The following is a 22,912-nucleotide window of genomic DNA, read 5'->3' on the forward strand; positions in this document are numbered from 1 at the left end:
GGCTAAACGTAACGAGTGATCGTAACTGAGAGCAGAGTAACTAACCGAGGTGGCTGGAACGCGTCCGGAATTTATCGAGTCCACTCGATGGAGAATTAATCGACGACGCTGGCTGGTCGGTCGCCGGGCAATCTCGAAGAAACGCGAACGAGCCAGAGGTACAAACGATCGGAAGTAATCCTCCTGAGGGAAGAGGGTAGGTGAGATTTCACGTCGAGAGGAACGATAGTCTTTTTCTAGTCGGCGAACGAACTTTCCGAACGGCCTCGCTGTTTCGCGACTTAATTGGAAACTTTTAAATCGAGGCTGGGCTAATCAGCTGACGAGGCTGTACGCGCGGTTTTACGCCTGACACGCAATCAGCGTGGATTCCGCGGTCGAGGGTTCGTTCGTTGCCCGATTCCTGCCAGAGATTTGCGTAATCCCGACCTCTTCCTCCTTTTTCTCCTCTACCCCCATTTATTTTCTGTATTTTTTTCTTTTCCAGTTTATGCGTAGTCTTCATAATGAGTTTCGAAGGAAGGGTCGTTAGTTTGTGCGAAACGAGAATACTCGGTAAACTAGGGAAAAATAATAATTGACGTTTTATTTTATTAAAAGCATGTAGAAAATTTAGTCTTCCCGTATGTTTTAAAGTTTGTCGAAAAATTTATTAAAAATGTATACTATTTTATCTGAAATATCATCAAATATATGAAACTTATATGAAAAAGATGCTTCTGTATAATATTACGTATAGGAGATCACAATTGGTATTAAAGTTATGTAAATTCGGTGTGCAAGCTAGATACGTTCATCGGCGTGTTGATTTAATGCCTGTTGGTGCTACAATGTTTCTGAAAGATTGGCGTATTTCTTTTAAAAGAATACGATTTACCTGGAAGCCTCGTACTTCGTCCTTCGTAATTCCTTATAATTTTCACGACTATTATTCTGTTTAATCTTGAACACCGTTTTATGTGCAATAAAGCCAGCGTATTACCGTAAAATGTAGCAGTAACGTTACAGGGATTTCATCTATCTATCCACGTAACTATAACTGTCTACTATATTTCAATAATTAGATAATCTCGTCGAGCGAACGTAAAACGATTTTATTTATTCGATCGATCGCCAATTAGCAAGAAATTGAACGAAATATACCTATCTGCCGCTCAATTTCTATTTAATTAGGAACAAATTGCTGAATAACGTTGTCTTATGATGGCTAATTTGCAATCATCGAACAATTCAAAAGCATCCGTACGTATATAACGAGGAATGCAATGTCTCCGATGACTGTTCCAGTTTTACACCGTTACAAACAGTAACGTCACTCTGTCCGAAATAGTTACACACCAAATTCCCATTTCCATATTATTATTAAACTACAACAGTCCATCCGAACAAGATAATTAACTCACCACCTGCGTTTTATCCTAACACGATTTAGTTCGTGTTTAACCCTCTGTCTCATCTTTACGCCATTTCTTTTAACCATCTAACCAGGTCCTTAATTATGTTTCCAATGTATTTGTATTAAAAGTTCCGCTCATGTCTACGGTATAACGCAACAACTTTAATTTTTCGAGGTGAAAAGGAACGAAACTGTGAGTCAATTAGGAGCAAAAATTGGACTGCCATCGGCGGTACTTCCGTATAATCCACGTTGCATAACTTTGGCTGTTTTAACCAGTTAACGGTCCTTTTCGTGAGAAACGACAATCGGAAATGACACGATCCCGGCTAACCAGAAGCTTCGCTACCACGCTCCGAACAAATAACGTTTCTCCGGCCCGGCGTGACAACGACCGAATTCCAGCCCTCGCAACCCTTTCAACTCGCTCGGAACAAATATTAAATGATAGTTGCCCCTCGGTGCCGCGGGGCTCAACACTAATGGAAAATGTCTCGCTGAGAAAAGAATTTAATACCGTATCGGAATTGGCCAACTTTCCGACTTTCGAAAACTGGCTGTCAACTATCGGCGACGTACATTTGTTATGAGTTATGACAGACTGAGGGCAACGACGGCACACACTGCCAACGAGGACGGTTTGCTTTTTGCGTTTTTCGTGTTTGATTTACATATCTATACATACGCGTGAAAATTGAAAGACACTGTCATTAGAAAAGTTAGAATAACCGCTAGGTGTAGAATAATATAAATAGAATAGAATAGAATGGCGTTGTTTCAGGATAAGAAAAATATAAAATTATTTGTATACTACGTTTTTGCTCTTAATAGCGTGTATGTATGTAATTTTGTTTCGTGTAAAGACTGAGTCTGAAAAGTGTCTTTCTTTCGCAAATGTGTTTTTTATAATTTTCATACAAACGTGAAACGAAGTTTATGAAATGTCGCGGTATTTATCTCGACAGAACAAAATGGATCGTACGTAATTCGACAAAATAATACGAAACAAAAACGTTGTGCGTCTACTATTTCCTCATAAAACTAAAGAAACTTCTAGGAAAACCTAATACATTGATGTAAATTTCGATTTTCTCCAAATGTGGTCGATCAATTTTGTTCTAGCCATCAATTGGTATTAGAACTGGAGCTAGGATTAAATTTGAAGTTAGAGTATTCAAGTGATATTTGTATCTTATGTCTTACATGACAAATGTCACCGATGGTTTCTATGATAAATGGCAAAATATAAATTAAAATTAAATAACATTCGAATTCTGTTTGATTGGCAATTACTAAGAAACTTCATTCAGATTCGATCTTAGATACGTACTACATCTACCAAGTTTCGTACAATATTCTGAAAATGTGCATAGACAATGAGATTGCGCATAAAGTACAGGCAAAGTCATTTACGAAAGCACAACTTGTAGGGAAAATTATTAAAATACAAATCTGTTTCTCAATTTGGAAACGAGAACAAACAGAACAAATATTTAAAGCGACCTTTCTCGTTCCTCTTATAACCACAGTTTATGCCCATCATTTATACCCACGTGTTTTCGTATCCCTTGTGTATTCAGAATAACATATGTTATATAGCTCACTTAATGACGAACCTACAGTCCCTGGTTATTAAAGTAGGACCACATGCAAAAATTCACTTCACTAACTCTGATATACCACGCATATATTATGTCAAATAAGTGGATAATTATCTTTTATTGTTGAAGGAAAAGAAATACTGTTATAGAAACACATATTATAAATATATTTTACAATGCGTACATATAAATGTAAAGTAAAATATATACAAGGTGGTTGGTAACTGGTGGTACAAGCGGAAAGAGGATGATTCTACGCGAAAAAAGAAGTCGAAAATGTAGAATAAAAATTTTTCGTCTGAGGCTTTGTTTTCGAGAAAATCGACTTTGAATTTTCGCTAGGTATGCGTGCGGATCGATCTACAACGATCTACAGTGAGATCCGTTATAACATACTACACGCGTACCGAGCGAAAATTCAAAGTCGATTTTCTCGAAAACAAAGCCTCAGACGAAAAATTTTTATTCTACATTTTCGACTTCTTTTTTCGCGTAGAATCATCCTCTTTCCGCTTGTACCACCAGTTACCAACCACCTTGTATATATTTTACTTTACATTTATATGTACGCATTGTAAAATATATTTATAATATGTGTTTCTATAACAGTATTTCTTTTCCTTCAACAATAAAAGATAATTATCCACTTATTTGACATAATATATGCGTGGTATATCAGAGTTAGTGAAGTGAATTTTTGCATGTGGTCCTACTTTAATAACCAGGGACTGTAGGTTCGTCATTAAGTGAGCTATATGTAAAGTAAAAAATGTGAAGTATACATATATGTATAACGTTAAAGGAAGCCGAGCAACAGATGATTTATAAAATATCTCAAGAAAATTTCAAGCGATCTAACTAAGTTAGCAAACAAAGTTAGCGAAATCCAAGAAGTAACCGAAAATCCTGAACATAGTAGAATTAACAATTCCGCTGTGGGCGTCGCTCATCGCGCTATCTTCTGCCAAGTAAATCTGCCCAAACCACGCAGAAATGTCAGCAGCTGTTCCCAAACCTAAAAGTCATAATCCTACGGTCGCGTGTTCTGGGAAAGATGCCTGGCAAAGAGGTGTATTGTCTGCGTGGTTGCTTGCTGTTGTACCGAACGTCTCGGTTGCGGTGACAGTAGACCAATGTCTGCTCCGAGATAAATCGCGCGGGAATTGAAGCTCGAGATTCGTCTCGCGTCTGGCGATAGTACGCGGCCTGAAGCGCGACAACGAGAAAGAATGAAAGGAAGAAAGAGAAAAAGAAGGTAAGAAATAGAGAGAAAGTGTAAAAGTGCGGAGAAGAGGACGAAGTGCGCGCAAGAATAGAAGGGAATGGCTAGAGAGAAACGGATGAGAAACGATGGAAATGTACATAGGGTGTCTCGACAAAAGTCAAACGCTCGAATATTTCGTTAGTCTTTAATAGTGTTGGAAAATTTATAAAATATGATTTTAATAAAAGAATGAAACTGGCGATACTACGAAATTTCTCGAAATGAATTTTGTAACACAATTAAGCTTTCTAGAAATAGATTTCTTTCGTCAGGAATGAATTTTCACTAACAAATTTTATTTGTTTAAACAAATTTGTTTTAGCGTCTGTAGATATTTTGGGCAAAATCAATATCGTTTTTCTCATTAAGTTTGAGACATAATTGTATACGCCTATTTATATTTACTACATCATTTTAATATAATTATCTATGTATAGCATATATTTTTAGGCGCACAATACAGGCCAATGATTCAAGTGCAAAGTTCATTGGCATTTCACGTATCGGTTTTTCTGCTGCATGTGACACGTATTAAAATGTATTCAAGCGTGGCCTTGAATATCGAAAGGCTACCGATCAAATTTCAATACAGTGCCAGGATACTCTATGAACTTTCTATTGCCTATGTTCATAAATGCTGAAAATAGCGTTCATCGAGGATACATTATCTAAAACGAGTACTTACGAACTGCGCTGTTTCTGAAATTATTACTGGCATAACAGTGCAAGCTCTAATTGGTCGATTCATCATGTCTTCCGGAACGTTATGTTGCCGCCGTTAAATGTGTGTACCCAGTTACGTTTATGAACATATTACACGTGTTTGCAAAGACTAATTAAAGCTTAAGTTGCTTAATTTAAAATCTATAATATAACATAGTGAAATAAAAAGAAAATTTAATTGTCAAAAGAATAAACTGCTACTTGAAATTTAATTACCTTCGTAACATTCATAGCCATCTCATAGAGTATTATAACTCTTCTCATAGTATATCTCATAGTATTATAACTCTTCGCCTAAAAGCATTTGAAATTTGTATTTTAATCGGTATAAAATACAAGAAGGAAAGAAATTTATGGTTTGCTGCATAAAAGGTATCCATGATATTGAAAAACTGAAAAATAGAGATACTCGTAGATAATTATGCCAACTAACCACTTTGAATCGCATATAACGATATAATAATCTCGAATAAATTGGAAGATAAAGATCGTCGTATTTAACATTCTTGGAGAAATGTCAATCCAAAAAAAAAAAAAAGAAAAAAGTAGTTCTAATGAATAAATCATAAACAGTGGGGGGTTCCTTCGAAATTTAACCTAAAAGCGGTTTACGTCTTAAGTATTTTCCAATAGAGTTAAAAATAAAGGAGATATGGAAGAACTCGAGTTATGGTGCAAGACACCCTATATAGGAAAAAAGGCGGGAAATACTCTTGGGAGCCCCACGGCAGATTTATACCGCTCCTGGCTGGTTGGCTGGCTGGCTGGCAAGTCTGTGCACCCTATATACATACCTCTACTCTACATCCACCCCTAGCCGCGGGGTAACCCCCTAACCAAAGGATCCTGCAGGATATTATACGATATGCACCGAAAGTTGATAGATGGCTATTACGTTCCGCTAAGACGAGCATGCTACGTTCTGCTGCTCTTTCTCTGTCTATCACCTCCTTTTTCCTTTCTTTCTCTCTTCCTTACCCTCGTGCCGATCCTTCGGCTGTATTCGAGCTCACGAATGTGATTTTTCGGTGGAAAGATTCCCTTGGCCCTCGTTCATCGTCTGACTCGTGCAAACGACTGAACCGTGTCTGTGACTTTTTACTCCTTACCGCCATATACCTCGCGAGATTTTTGAGTAGTAAAAACGATTCGAGAGAAATATTAACAGAGGGAGGATTTCTGACCGATCGACCGCTTTATTGTACGTACTCGATGGTAGAATTTTATTAAGTTTATCGAATGGCTTCGTATTCGATTCTAAGTTAAAGATTTATCTTAATTTTAGAGCGATTATAGTTTTCAATATAATGTATGTATATATAGTAATAATAAATAATTATTATTTTTTAGTTATATGTGGATATGTGCAGAATTTGATAATTAAGAATATGAAGAATAATTAATAGCCAGTTTAGTGAAATTGTTGGTGAAAGTGGATTTTGCACGTGAAACATATTTCTTCGTGCAATCTTGTCTGACCGTGCATTTATATATGCAATTCAATTATCGTACGTTGATAAAGTTACCAGTGAAAATGGAAAGAAACCATTGTGTTCTATTGTTCCGTAATATGATTATTCTGATTGTCTATGATTCCTTGACATCTTTCTAGTGCTTCTGTACCGATTTATCAATAGCGTTTATTACGTATATTTTGTTGTACATAATCCTCTAATGTTTGAACGAGTATGTAAAAGGTGAAATAGTTTTTCAAGTAATATTTGTTACTTGCTTGTAATGACTTTATCTTTGGGAACTTCCTCGGAAAACTAGAAAGGCAAAAAGGAAAAATAGAAAAATTCTAATAGACCTAATAGTTTTTAAAACTCTGTTGATGAAATAATTTTAACCTTCCTGAATTTATTCACGACTCCTGCAGATAAATCAAAAGTGGTTAACCCTTCAAGCCGGGTTGACGGACACGCGTACGTCAGAGCAACCATGTTGGTTGTAGCGCAGTGATCCGACGTTCAAGCGTACGTTTTCTAAGTTACATTGGCCTTTTTCGTTTTATCTTTTTTCGCGGTATATTACATGAATCGTATGTATCCTTATGTAAGATCAGTAAATCATATTTATCAGACAATGCAACGTGTTACTGATAATTTTGTTATAGAAAATAGAACATAAATGGTAGTTTATTATTTCTACCTAAATGGCGTTACGAGAACCACCAAGATTTTTATCACGCAGCGAGTTGCTATGCGATATAAAAGGTATTGACAGCAATATATTATATCAAACTTTTGTGGAAAATAATGCGAAAGAATATTGATTACGCATAGAACGAAACTTTCATATTTGTATTATATTGAATTTGAGCAGAATGATAAGCCATTGTCACCTGTCAGAAAAATGGGAATGCGTTTCAATTGATTTCTCGTACAAAGGGACGAAAATCCTATTTTCTGGAAATTCAGGCGTACAAAGAGAATTTTGTACGGTTATCGATACACCTCTTTTTTTTTTTTTTAAATAATAACGCAGCAATAGTTGAGGAGACTAATAGATACGCACAACAGTTCTATAGAAAGTCATGTACTGAAACCACGATCGCGTCTACGAAATAAGGAATCAATGACCGTCGAGCAAATGTATTTTTATCTGGCATTACTTTCGTTTACTGGAATTCTACGGAAATCTACGATCGAAAATTATTTGAACAGAGACAGTTTCATAAAAACGACAATATTTCCTCAAATCATGTGGCAAAATTTCGTTTCTCGTTTACCTGAGAATAGTAGCCTTGAAATAGTAGCCTTCGTAAACTATCTTTCGTTAAATGTACCTTCGCAATTTGAAAATTACCGCAGTAGCTTCGTGATATACAATTTTAAACAAGTTCCGATAAAAGTAACGAAATTACAGACTTGAGGAATAAAGAATTACGTTCATCGAGAAAACTTTAATTTATTATAAAATACTAGGTTGCGGATGAAGAAACAATGGGTTGATTTATGCTTCGAAAGAAAATTTTTTTTTAGAATTAGGCAGATTCACACACTTCAACGATATTTATCCATATTAAATATTCAATACTAACGCGTTCAATCTTTCACGAAAATCGGTATTCTTCAGACGAATTTGTACAATGCAAAATGCTGTTCGTGGGATCACGCAATAACGGAAAACGCATTATCGTAATACGTTTTGTTGGACGAGACGCGAGTAACGGAAATGAGGACTTATGTCCAGCCGTTGTCTTCCGTTCAGCATAATTTTTTCCCATGCCACTGTGCCGCGGGGAAATTTGCTTTATAACGTACGTGCGCCACCGAAAGAGATAAAGTAGTATTCACCGGAGGAAAAGTACGAGTCGAACTGGCTTTAGAATTAATTACAACTCCGGAAGTTTATGCATTTACAAGAAATTTAGAGACACGGAAATGTATATAGTGGATACAGCGTGCAGAAATATAGGAAATATCCAAAATAAAATTTTCGTTATTTACAGAGTGAGATAATAAGTTTTCATTTTAATTCCATTTCTCTAGATATATTTATAAAACTATAAATTTTCATGAACATTCGCAGTCTGCTTATAAGCAATAAAACGCACCGACTATTTTCTCTCTGTGGTTTCTTCTTTAAAATTGTTTACAGGATTCGATGAGAATTTCCGGTGAAAATGTAGAAAGTAATGCATAGACAGTACGTAATTTAAGATGGTAATTTATAATCATTCAAAATTACACGATATAATAATTTGTATATGCAATTTTAACTCGTGGAATTGTTTCGTGCAGTCGTTCATTTATCATTTATATTTCTCGAAATTGCGATGGAATTGTATTTCAAAAGCTATTTAGAACAACACACAAGTTTGTTGTTTTCTTAGTACATTACATGCAAATCCCTAGGAAACGTGACGACAACATGTAATGTCACCCTGGTATTACATGAAAACGATGAGAAACAGATATTTGTTTTATCCTGTTGATATACTGGTCAAAGAATTGGTGTTTCCAAAAATGTAAAGTTCTCAATTGGAAAATACGACGTTTGAATTATAAAAAAATGACAACTCGTTTCTATCTTCGTGCAATGTTGAAACGTTCGAAAGAGAAATATCGAACGCTGTTAGCTCGTGTTACGTTAACTAAATGAAATCTTCACTTAAGTTCGTCTCTTTCAATCTAAAATTTTTCGTGGCTATATCTTTAGTAATCAAACTTTGAACATGTCTGACGCATAAGATTCAGCATCGCGCAAAATTGAACTAACTCTCAACGATTACCCGAGAGATTTAATAAAAGTAATTAAAATTGCGAAAATTGCTTCATTTACAAACTACTACTTTACGTGTAACACATAGGATTAAAGCAAATTGGTCTCTGCGTTTACCTTGAATGAAAGGTATTACCTTAAATACCATTACCGATTAGTAATTAATGTTTGCCTATTGCAGTTCTTTACAATTAAAAATATTCCAATTAACGAATATCCAGATGAACTGTAAAATTCACCGCAGACTTTAACGATGAAATGAAAAATAGGAAGATAAGGAAATTGAAATCAAAGATTAATTATACCAAAAGCAATCGAATGATTCAAGTAACTGTAAAATAAAAACACATGAAATCTGTCATACCTTGATAATTTTAATATTTTAATATTTCCTATAAATTACAAACTTTGAACTGCACGTGTTTACTAATATAGTTATCCATACTTGTCCTATTCAAACACGCTACGCAATGTAACAAAATATTTTTTACTAGCTTGTAAATGTAATATAAATGTAACATAATATCCTTCAGTAATTATCTCATCTTTTCTCGATTTTCAATAAATATAACAATTCTTTCGAGACTTTCGAACTCAGAACTGCCCACATTGGTCGACCCCAAGGAAATCGTTCGAGCGATGATTCAGCGAATGCAAACATTTAAATGGATCGCATCTCGACGATAGATATGGCAGGAGAGCAACATGGCTTACCGTGGGATTATAACAACGGGGTCTTGATCCGGGCGAACCAACTAGCATTAATACAATTAGCAGAGCTTCCCTAAGTACCGTAACGCGGTGCACGGTCGGCCTGACCCTTGGACTTGGCCCAAATATTCGCTACTTCGGGGCCAAACCACCGCTAACTGTCCACGAATTCTATTACCGAATCTCTGTTCCGATATGCTGCCCCTGTGCCTCGAATATTTTATCAAATTTGACAGAAATGCTAGTGGATGACGAAAAGTAGGATGATCGTGAAACTGAGATAGGAGAGACGGAATTTGCATATGTAGGATAACGAAGGAACAACATATTTGAGAAAAATAGACGTAAAGCGAAGTAGAAGAAGAATGTAAATTATTATTTGACGAATCGATCTAATAGAGTTCGTTGTATGAAATATTTTCTTCTTTTGTTCGAATGGTACGAATTTAAATCTTATTACGGTCCATGTTGTGTATGTGCAACATTATAGCGTAACAGATTGTCACCTGACTAAACAATATACGTTTCTTTTTGGTAAAATTAATTTGAAGTTTAGTAAATTGTCTTCGTTGTACAAAAACGTGAGAAAATATGCGTTTTTATTATCGGTAATTCGCAACAAATTTTTATCCAATAGATCGAACGACATTTGCTTCTAAAACCATTAACAGTTTCACTTACGATAACAATTTATGAGATACGTAGGTTTCCAGTATTTTAATACTCGCATACATTATATCTCATAATGCAAAGCAATCTTGTTTGTATACTTTTGATATACGAGTTACACGATTCATATATGCATAATATTAGAGTACCAACAGTTTCTATGATGCTAGAAATAAAATGGAAGCAATTTAACTCGCGAGAGTAGTAGCAACCGAAGTACATAAAACTATTTCGTTTTAATATCCACCTACCCTCAGAGAACCATACGACTACGTACTTATCTTTCGCTACACTGTATTATGCGATTAAAACAATAAATTACTAAAACACTTTCGAGAAAGGTAATAAAACTATCCACCACGCAGTACAAACATATCTGTTATTATACACATGTATATATATATAGAAAGAGAGAGATAATAAGTGAGTATATGATGTTAAGTATGGAATATATTCTTCAATTAAAACAAGGATATGTTTTTGCTGTTCATTAAAATATACAATATACTACGTATAAACATGAAATTTATCAATCAAAGCACTAAATGAACACTAATAAAATTGTCACGCTTTTACTATGAGATACAATGTTCGCAATCTGATTTAGATATACAAACCTTCTCAAGCTTACCCTTGTTTTTCATTTCAAAATTTACTATTTTCCAAATAAATGTATGACTGAAATTTACAAATTTAGTATGACTGACAAAGAGTTTAATTAAATTAAAGTCATAAGAAAACGCAGGAGAGAAGAGTAGGAAATGCAAATTCATTGCGAAAAGTATACCGAAGAACTCTCAACTCTATTTTAAACAAACGATTGACAAAACATAAAGCACAAATCGACATTGCACGTTTATGTAAACCATACCGCAGATAAACAATGTACCACTAATTATAATCTAAATGGAAAGCTGAACCATTCAAACGGACATTTCATATGCTACAACCTACCTACAAGCATACCATAATGGTTACACCGGTACGTTGCAAACAGATCTATTAGGGACGTAATTGAAATTTGGTGAAAGCGAATTATGAAAAGCCGTTAACGTTACAATTGGAACGCTACTGTTCCTTTGCCGTTATAGGGACACACTTATAAGGGTTTCATCGATGACAAGACACCGATATCTTTGGTACCCAGGTGGCCATTCGTTTACGGTTTAGAACGAAGCCGATCAGCTTCAAAGGCAATTCCAACGCGGCTCGATTGGCCGACACCCCCGGGTTAGAGAGCATCAAACGATCCTGCGGATGGCCGGCCAGCTCGTTCGCGTTTCAAATCTACACGTTCCAGGACAAAGTGGACAATGAGTCTGTGTAGAATCGGCGGGGACGACGACGTCGCCACGCTCCAAATCAATTTCGCACTAGGACGCTCAGCTTGGATATCGGCTGCCCCTACCATTTTATCATAACCGAAAGATGATTGCTAGTTAGTTTCAATCTCCTTTATCGATTTTAGAGTGTCTATTGTTTTTAATGGCTGAATTTATCGCAGATTACTGATCTTATTAATCACATTACTACGAGTCAATCAACAGAAAATATAAATAGCTCAATTAAAATTATGAAGATAGTTATGTGATAGGATAATAATAATTAGAATTAATTAATCTGTTAATTAACGAAGCCAAGGGTGAGATTGACATTGATTAATCACAATCTGCGATTTGATTTCTCGGTATAGAAAATCTCTGTAACGAATTTTTATCTGATTGCGAATTCATGTATGCAATATTGTATACATATAGCAATTACGCGTTAATAAAGTGATCAATGGACTATTTAAACCGTTTAACAAATCTTTACGTGGCAATCATGCGTGAGGATAAACTAGGAAAAAAGAAATTAATTTTTTACATTGAAAAATATAATTACTATGTCTCTCAAAATTCATTTTCCTTAAAAGCAATCAATTTGTTAATTTCGCAAAAGTCATATCCCACAATTAATTGCAAAGCGATTTGCTCTACCGGTTAATCAAATTATTTACGGTTTCCTTTTAACATTCGATCAACCAATGAAACTCCATCCATCTAATTAAAAGTAATTACTTTATATAAAAGTTGTAGAGTATTGGAAAACTGTAATTAAGTATTTGAAAAAATGATACAACGCTATACGGAATATCTTTCGCCTCACGCGCCAATCTGTTGTGTGGCGTATCGATGCGTGTTATCAGAAGCATCAGGGATGTAATATCCACGTGGAAGCTTCCTGTTCACGATCGACGCGATAAGAAAGGACATGTAACCCCGTGTCGTACGTGCATGACTTCCAAAGACGAGAAATAGGGATGTCTCGATGAAGGAACGAGATTAGTATCTCCGCCGTGACATCGAAACGTTACTTCGTGGACCACACACTACCAACGATTTCCACCAGCGCCGAATTCAATAGCAAGCGTGATGCCGCGTTTCCGGCACGTACGAGTCTGAGTATTGTGTTGATCATTCGACGTTTCTGATACGCCAGAGATATCGCGAACAAAATGACATCGATTCCTGATATTCCACAACGTGCTCTACTTTTCGATACTCGGCCTGTTATAGCCAAATAAATGTTTGCCAGTAAAACGTACGAGTTTTTGGTGTTTTACTACGATTTTGTTGGAAATTGTGTTATTAAGATCTATCGAACAGTCTTTCTCCGAACTCAAAGGCAGTTTCTAAAGAAGTTAGATAATAATTCTTGTTTGAAAAGGAAAGAGAAGTTACGCGATTCGCAGCAACATAATTCTAGTTTGGTCATCGTATATAAGTTTCTGTTACTTTCCCGTTCTTTAGCTATCAATCGAATTATAAAGTTTAGAAACCAAGTTTTCTATTAGAGATATATGTCCGATGATGGTAGAATTTTTCTAACAAGCAACGAAGTATTATATATTTAATGTTCGGACAAATATGCATAATTCTGTACTTCAAAGCCACTACTAACTTAGTTCTGGTTAAAAGTCTCGTTTTCTTCTCTGTGGTGTACATTCTTTATAGCAGAAAGGTAGAGTAGTTTTCGATTTTTGCGTACAAATAAATGCAACATCGTTGATGAACGTATTTCACCAGACTATAATTTTCTGATTGTTTCCTTTTGTCAAAAGTAATTGATTTTTATACGAAGAATATACGAATATGGTTGTTTCTCTATTTTGTTGGTGGATAAAAAAAAAGCCTTCGATGAGTCTGACTCTTAAATACTAAATTATCGACAAACATTATCCATCAATTTGACCGATATATGAAGTTCATACTTACTAAGACGAGACAGTTTGTAAGCATCTGCGGTATTAATTACGTCTACGAAAGCTTGCAACTCAAACTTCCGAGTCGTGGTATTCTGGTTATGGTTGAACATCGCAAATTTAAAGGCTGACTGAACTTCGTCGGTGCCTTGCTCGAAGATTGCACCTGCAATTAGAAAACATATATATCGATTACTTTAGTTACTTTATCAACTAACGATACGATCGATGTAAATATATTAATATTCATAAAAGAATGCACGCACGCACTTGACGTTGCTCTGTAACCATTTAAAAAAGTACAAAACAAATTTCTTAAGAATATAACACACGTATCATATACACACATCGCAACATTAAGTGTGGCGTATTTTAATAAAATTGTAATAAAATTTGTAAATAAAATTTCTCTACATGTTGTCACTTAACGACTTGTTTTATAGGATTATATCGTATTCTAAGTATTGTCAGGTTGTCCGAAAAGTTTCTTTCGTTTCGTAAAGTGATAATGGATGAACAATAATTTCTGTTTTATATCATTTTATTGAATTAGGTATGCTTCACTTCGTTATATTTCTATTATTATGTTCGTGCATAATTCAATAAACTAATATAAAACAAAAAACATTCATCGTCTATTATTTCCTTAGAAAACGAAAGAAACTTTTCGGACAACCTAATATTTCAACAGTTCGAGAATTTCTATAGATTAATCAATACATACGCGTTTGATAAGCTGAACTGAGAATTTATAGGGGAAAATAACGATATAACGAAGAATTGTAGGATTTCCAATGCATATTTTTTATTCGCTTCTCGAAGAAAGATTTTTATTAAATCCTGCTAACAAAACCCAAATCTATACGATTAATTATCATCGTTAATTTTCTTATATGAATCGTTATTAATATTCAAATATACATATCCAACAACGATGTTATAAATAAATTTACATTTAGTAAAAAGTAATGTGACAAAGTATTCCACTAAAAAACTACCCTTAATTTCGCGTCTATGAATAAAGTGAAAATGTTTAGAAAAGGTGCGGTATCACCTTTCACAGGTTCGCAGAAAATTTGATTATCCAGTTTATTGATGAAATACGGTATAATAATCCGACAGTGGTAACCTGTATTGGATATATGATAGCATAGAATTTCGTTTGCTAGTGGCTAACATATGGTACAGTGGTAGGAGCCAACGTCTGTTCAGCCACTGCTGGTCCACGACCCTCGTGTAATTACGTCGATCCATTCGCCGTTAATAGTCGGTAATACGTACCGATATTAATGCTACCGCCTGTCCAACGGTTTACCCTAAACTATCTATACAATCGATATTCCCTTCGATCACTGATTACAATATCTCTTAATAAGATAATAGATAAGTTTAATGATTTCACTTATGTAGGGGCATGGTGAAGCAAATATATTCGAGTGATCCAAGCTTCGATATTTTAAAATTCAGTCTTGAACTTTCCACGGAATAATCAAACTTGTTGTATGTTATGAGACGCCATTGATCTTAAGTTTAGAAAGAATAATATCAAAAACGTGAGAATGATACGAATAAGCCTGTATGTGTAGCGTTATTTGAGTCAACGAGAAAGTATGCCAGAATTAATAAAATAAAAAAAAAAAGGTAAAGTAATATACACACGCCACTGAATCGTGATAATTGTAACTGAGAATACTAACGTTAATAGCATCAACTTTTTACTTTTCGATGAGTAGAAGTTATACGCTCGTAAAAAATTATAGCTATCACGCTGTCGACGTATATACTCGATATATTTCACTCTTTATATCGCGACACTAATAACAAGCCGAATAGTTTATTTTCAAACGTAAATCGCACAAAAATTGTTCACAATCGAACTACCTTTAACTTGGCTCAAATATCCTGCTGACTGAAGGAACTCTATCTTACCCAACTCTCTCGTCTATCTTTATTTTCCAATTTCTTGGAACAATTTAAAACGCTATAGTTTGCCTAAAAGATAAAAAATGTAGATTTCACAACGAGCATCGCGTCCCGATTATCGTGGGTCGATGATATCCGGTCGTTTCAGTTGGCAAACATCGAGCTTCCAAGCGATTTGTCACGACAGGCATTGATTTTTCGGTAAACAAAAGTTAAACAAGTTCGGCGCACGTTCCCCTAGTATTTTTTCTGCTCTCTTATTTTTTCGATACCGTGTACGGTTAAACGAACGTTATGTTCATCAAAGGCGGCTCCATACAGCCCGGCAAAATATTCTTTCCAACTTTTAGACAGAGAAAAAGAGTTTGGAAAAATTTGGCCAAACCAAAGAAACGCAGCGTGTGTGTTTTTCCCAGCTTGGCGAACAAACATAAGCAACGAGACGTTACATCGGAATGATTTTCTTTACGACTTTCAAAGTCGCCACGCTAAATTTGACTTTTTTCCGAGTGCTTCTCCTCTCCATCGCGAAATGAGAGAACTTCTCGCATGCTCTCTCCCTACGCCATCGTGCACACCGTAACCTTACGTAATATCGTTTCACGGATTTTTCTTATTTCGCCTTTCTCGCGTTTCTTTCGCACCGCGGCGCGCCTCCGCTACCAACGCTATTTCTACTTTACGCAATTTCTTCTTGTCGTTGCAAATCCGGCGAATCCTTAAAGAATCGCGTATCACCGTGAAACGAAACTCACGAGCTCCATTAAATCAGCCAACAAATGCTGTTCTACGCCCAGGGAATACTCGAAGCACCGAATATTCGAAAATTCTATTCGTTTCTCGTATACCTTACAAATATCTTTATTTATTTCGTTTGAAGTTTCTATTTACAATAGTAGCACAAAAATTAAGGAGCTGCGTTGCATACGTGGTAGAGCACTTACTGACGTTAATCGAATGCTTTTATCTTTCACTATTTATTTCATCATGATAAATAATTTTTTAATTATTTTATACGTGTCTCACGGTACAAGATACCAATTAAGATAAAATTTATTTGATTCTTCCAATAAATGCAGAAAATAGGTATCTTGATGCTTGTGTCGGTGTACATGGTGCACTGTAAACTAAGAGCTTGAATCACTCGAATCTCATTTCTTATTACGATTAGTGTATTATCAGAATTTTCAAATTTTCAAAATACTTGAATATATTTAATAAAAATGCTGTTTTGCACATACGTTTGTTCTAAAATTAATTTTTCTGCTTACTTTTCGTATATCGTGACGAAATTTTCATAAACGTTAGACGATGCTTCGATACTTCTTTACAACACGGTATTTAGTATAGCGGATGCTTCTTGACGAGACGAGAGCCCACGTGATGTACAGACGTATCTGATCGATAAATTTTAGGAGAGAAGCGGATGTCGAGACGTTTGCACCTATGTACATATGTCTGGAGTTTGAGAAGGTCAGGGTAGCTATGACTTTGGTAATTTATGGCTTTATGATAAATTGGCATATTCGAACATTCAGCGAGTTATCTCTGCTGCCTATCTTATGCTATCTGATCTTCCCCCCTGAAAACTAAACTTATAAATGACTGATTCATTTCATCCTACATGGCTTGGTCTTTCTATGGGAGTAAAGCATTTCTTTTCTTTTTTTTTTTTTTTAATATTTCATATTTCATATATTTTAAATACGATATTAACATTAAATAAAAATAAAAATCTTCAAATAGAAATGTGATAATTTCTTCCAGAATTCTGCTCTTATTTTTCAATATTTCTTTAAAAAAAATCATCTTCAAATTTTCTGAACTAATTATCGCAGCAATCAGGGTCAAGCTTTTCAACTCTTGCAGAAACGTTATTTTCAGTCCGGTACATCGAAGGTTACTGGAACTCCTGTTCTCAAACTAAACAAGCATTATGTGGTGTTCTAATTGAGCAGTCGAGCGAGATGACACGAAAAAAGCAACAACATATCGATTTTTCTAAAATCTAGCGTAGCAAATTGTTTCAAATCGACGTAGAAACAAGGTCGATTATACTTTCAACAGGTGTTCGCAACAATCTCCGCGTTGTTTTTGTTCCTAGCGGCGAAAGAACTTGAATATTTCGTGGCAATGTGTAAATCGTAAGAACAAGCTTGCGAAGAAAGCGTTCCTTACTTTCTTTGTGCGAAGGTACGCAGGCGAACAGAATGAAAGAACTTCTTGCTTGCTCGTCCGTCTTTTCTACTTGCGATATCAATGCGACACGCTTCTCTCTGTTCTCTTATCGGAGCACCGCTGTTTCTGCCTTTTCAGATACGCCGCTTCGGGGAACTTCGTAAAACCATATCAGAAGAAACGAGATTATTATTCAGCCGGAGGTTACCAAACGTAGCCGATCGAAAGATAACGCGAATGCATCTCTATCATTTGTATGTATTGTACAATATTCTTGCAATTTTGTTAAAATTAGGTTCTCTAGAAAATTAAAGACTTAATTTTATATTAAGAGAGAGAAAACTAGAGACATGATTTCAAGAAATATTTATTACAGCATCTATCTTCTTAATTTTTATAGTAACTACAATAAATAAAAAGCGTTATGCTTATTGCTGTTCCTAAATTATATTTTAAATTGCTTCTTTTCCAATGACTAACATTTTTACGCGGTATCATTTTTAATTAATTAAATTATTTTTCAGTATCCGGCGTCAGTGACAATTTCATTTTTTTATTAAGTTTCCCTTATTTTATCAACTGGTACGTTACATGCAATTTCCTTTTCGATTCGTTTCTGTACAAAATTGGAAAAACATACTTCGAGAAATATTTATCACAGGATTTCAATCTTTTAAGTGTTTTAATAATCGAACAAAGCATTTTCTTTCATTATCGTTCCTCAATTATACTTTAATTAGAGTATCTTTCAATAACAAATTTTCTTATCAACATTTTACTTTTTTAATCAGATTATTTTTATATAATAACAAGTATTTACGCATAGTCATTTTATTTTTACTTAATTTAATCGTAATTCAATGCTTGGAGTTTTTGTATGGCAATTTTATCTGTATATTATGACTCCTATACCCATCAACAGATTCATTGTTCGTAATACGATATCAAATAGTTAATAACTATTTATTTATGGTTAAAGATTACTGAAAGATTAATGAAAAAAGAGTGATAGATTACAAAGTTAGAAAGTAGAAAGTTTTGCGAGTAGATAGTAACACACATGTATGCGAACGATGAAATTTATACAAGCAGAGGCGTAAACATTGTTTAATATCTTAAGACGTTGGTGCTTGTTCGTGAAACAAGATTTTAATAGTGTAATTGCCAAAAGTTTGATGAACTGCGACCATAAAGTTGCGCACAGGCAATCAACCATTCATGATCTAATGTGTTTCAGATTTTGTCAATGTGCGAAGCTGTGACAACTTTCGGTCGATCACTGTCGTCAAATAATAGTATACAGAGTTCATCCAATATTTTTCATCGTTTGTTTTTTAAACTATCACAAATATCAAAAATTATGTTACATGTATCCACTGGTTATAAGAGACTTGCAGTGGATTACACTTTAATATTGAAAATGAAATCAAAACCTTTATTGCTTTTCATTCTAAATTTGTTCATGTATGATTGATACGCGATAACATATCGGATTTGCCAATTTCTCTCATGAAATCCAAGAACAATAGAAGAAAATATGATAAATATTAGTATCTCGAATAACCATAAAAATTGATTTCCTCTTCCATACACACAGCCACTCAAAAATTTTAGGCTCGTTATTGTTATATATAAGCTTCAAAAATGGAGAATGTTAAGTGATCGTTAAAATGTATAAAGAAATATGTTTTAACCTGAAACTCTGTATGACAAAGAATCTAGTTAATGTATATTAACAAGTTTATTGAAAAATCCATGTAATTCAAAGTTCACGTAAAAAATTAATGTTCTATTAAAAGTAAGAGATATCGTGAGATATTTTAGAAGCAGTGTACGTTGCCGTAAAACCGGTTCAAATCAGAATTGCAAGCTGCAAGCATAAAAATACAAAGAATTAAAAATTCGAATCACAGAGGTTAAGACCGAAGGTTTCCAGTGCGCTTAACTTAAGCCCGAATTCACCCTCTCCAACTTTACCCTTTCAATCCTCCTTAAAGTAACCATACCCTAAAGTAACCCCTTCAACTCCTCTTCTATTCATCCCTCGTATAATAACATTTCCCACATCATATTCACCTTCGACTTATCCTAAATCAAACACAGGCGAATCCAAGATAAAGCAATCGAGCCAACGATCAACCCTCTTAATATCTACCAACCCTGTAAATTCGAAACGACGAATATCCATCTTGACAGATTCACGAGTTTATAGATGGCCGTTCGCTGAAACTTTCTAGAAACTAATAGGTGAAAAGTATGTATCGAGTACAATAGCACCTTTAAATACCAATCTGGGTGGCCGTGTTTATCTCAGGGAGCGTTGACAGGTGGGGCGCCGCCGCGCGTCTATTGATTGGTGCCCAGCCTCCCCACCATGCACTCACACTCACATCGATTCCCCTTTTCTCCCCTGTCGAGCCACCCTGTTCTTTCAACCTTCCTCAACCTTCTTCCTTCCACGCTTCCCAATTTTCCAGCCGCGTGTCATTCCTTTTCTCCTTTTCCTCTTCGCGCGTCCTTCATATTTTTCTTTCGACCGCGAACCTCGTTTTTCGGCGTTGCGCCTCTCGTCGACATCGGTATTCGCCTGGAACCGCCGCTTTTACGCTTCTTGCATCCCCCAGTCTCTGTCCGTCCTTCTCTTCCTCGTACTCGCTTCGTTTCCAAACGTCGTTCCTCTCCTATCCACCGACGTCGAACGACCAATTTTTTCGCTCATTTGTTACCAGTTCCAAGTATCCCAGTATATTCAGAATTTCTACTTCAGAGAGTCAGACACATTGTCAGTTTCGAGCTTTTTCTTCGACGAACATTTGCAAGTTTGATCTTGTCTCTGTTCTTTCTTTGTTTTCCACCTCTTTTTCCCTTCGTACACGTGCTTAATCGTTTGTTCGCCCTGTAATTTATTTTAACTCGTCTTTTTGTCCGCGTTCTTTCGTCGCGTTCTTACAAATCGTCCTTGGTCGTTGCTTTGTCCTAGACCGTTCCGACCGAATCAACCGACCTACCCTATCCACCAGGAATTCGTAAAATTCGACGAACCCCTCGCGTGTCCCTTTCTTTCTCGCTCGTCTCTTGATTTCGTTAGCGTCGACGTTCGTTTGCTCCTCTCTTTGTATTAGCTTTTTGCGCCTTGAAACCTTTCTAGCACGCCGCAACGTCGACGATCAATGTCGATTTTCGACGTTGAGAAGTGTTTAACGATGTTGGACAATCAGTGATCGTCGCAAGAAGCATAATGTCAATAGAGCAATAGCAATAACGGTATCGTTGTACTTGATATCATAAAAATTTTAAGTCAGTCGCGCTTATGTTATAAGATTTCTGTTTATATTGTACATTTTTCATTGATTTTTATTTATGTTGCAAATGGAAGTAACGTTTGTTCCATATAAATACGTCTGTCATCCTCCAAAACAATGACGAGTAAATAATTTCGTTATATGACTTTATTTAATATTATTTATATTGCTGAATATACTTTGGGATGGTAATTGCTGGTAGATGATGATGGCCATTGTTTGGTCATAAATGATGGAATCAATATATTTAATTGAAATCAGAAATGAAAGGGAAACGATATTATTTTGAAAAATCCCATGAAAATTAATTACATGAATTACATGAATTAGTTCGAATATATGTTTTACCTTCACGTCATGAAAGCATTACCAGTAGAAAATTTTCAATCATTCTTCTAATTGTATCTATATACAATTTCCTGTCGATGTTATTATTAGAAGATTTTAGATTTGAAGCCAATGCTATGAATAAAAATGCTAATTTTCTTTACTTTGATAGACAGATCTTTGATCGAAGAATTTCCTGTCAATGTTATTATTAGAAGACGTTAGATTTGAAGCTAATGCTACGAATAAAAATGCTAATTTTCTTTACTTTGATAGACAGATTTTTGATCGAAGAATTTACTCAGGTTTTACTAAATTCTCCGAATTTATATTCGTTTAACGATTCCAAACTTTTCATTTATGTAGTATTTACATATTTAATAGCCTCTGTCGATGAAACATTCAGAGAAACAGAATAGCGAAGCACTGTATTTTCCACTGTTCTCTCTGTTCTTAATCAAAGTCACCCGCGCGAGTCTATTTCAAAGAAATTTACCCGACTCCAAATTAAATTCGATCTAATTGCATAACTAAATTAAATCGAACCATCTGAGAGAAAAATGGTGAAACGACGATAAATCGACGATGTGCTTAACAACGGGGATTTCGAATACGAACGTCTGTACCGATGTGGTATTCATGCCACAAGCTAGCAAACGTTTCAGCTAGCGATTACAAAGGGACAGCGTGACTTTCGATACAAAACACGTTACGTTTAAGTAATCTAGGAACCGATGGGGATTCAGCTGAATCGACATCGTTGAAGGAAAAGGGAGGCCACGGCTGAAGGTTTGATCGGCGAAGCTTGAAATTATCGGTGTTAGAGAGAGCGAAATGGAGGAAATTTCGAATAATAGCCGTTACAAGCTGAACGACGCCGAACCGATCGACAATGTCGTTATGTTTCGGTTACTGCGATTCGCTTCAGCGTTTTCCATTAACTTTATTCGTTATCTTTTATTATGGTGTCCGCACAGGCGTCGATCGCGTCGATATGGAGTTTATGGCGGTGTGTTCGCGAGCACGCGAAGCGTGTTCGCAAACGAGTATACACAGGATTTCTCGTTAAACATGAAAGTACGAGCACGAGCGGTGAATATAGTGTCCAAATAGTGTTCAACCCGGTGGAAAATTTCCCTGGGATTTCAACGGTACGTAGAAATTACGCGGAATGTTTAAATAAAACGCAATACGTTGCGTCGAATAGAAACAGTTCTAGGGAAGTGGTTTAATATGCGACGCGATAGTGGAAATTAGTGGTCGTTTCATGCAGCGAAATTCGTTCGTCTCGCCGGGCAATACGTCAGGCTTTTGATTCGCCGTGTTTCGTGCGCCGAATTCCGTATC

At 35.6% G+C, this 22,912-nt stretch overlaps 1 protein-coding gene across 2 annotated transcripts in view; it reads right to left on the reverse strand.

The window, feature by feature from the left end:
* The window catches only part of LOC100749550 (glutamate receptor 1), a 339,260-nt gene that overhangs the window by 151,341 nt on the left and 165,007 nt on the right, over nucleotides 1–22,912 (reverse strand). For both annotated transcript variants that reach the window (XM_033318839.1, XM_033318838.1), the window contains exon 3: nucleotides 13,849–14,001. In XM_033318839.1, the coding sequence (XP_033174730.1) occupies nucleotides 13,849–14,001 (153 nt within the window). The remainder of the gene's footprint in view (nucleotides 1–13,848; nucleotides 14,002–22,912) is intronic.

This window comes from Bombus impatiens, unplaced genomic scaffold, assembly GCF_000188095.3.
Source record: "Bombus impatiens unplaced genomic scaffold, BIMP_2.2 scf_0128, whole genome shotgun sequence".
NCBI lineage: Eukaryota > Metazoa > Arthropoda > Insecta > Hymenoptera > Apidae > Bombus > Bombus impatiens.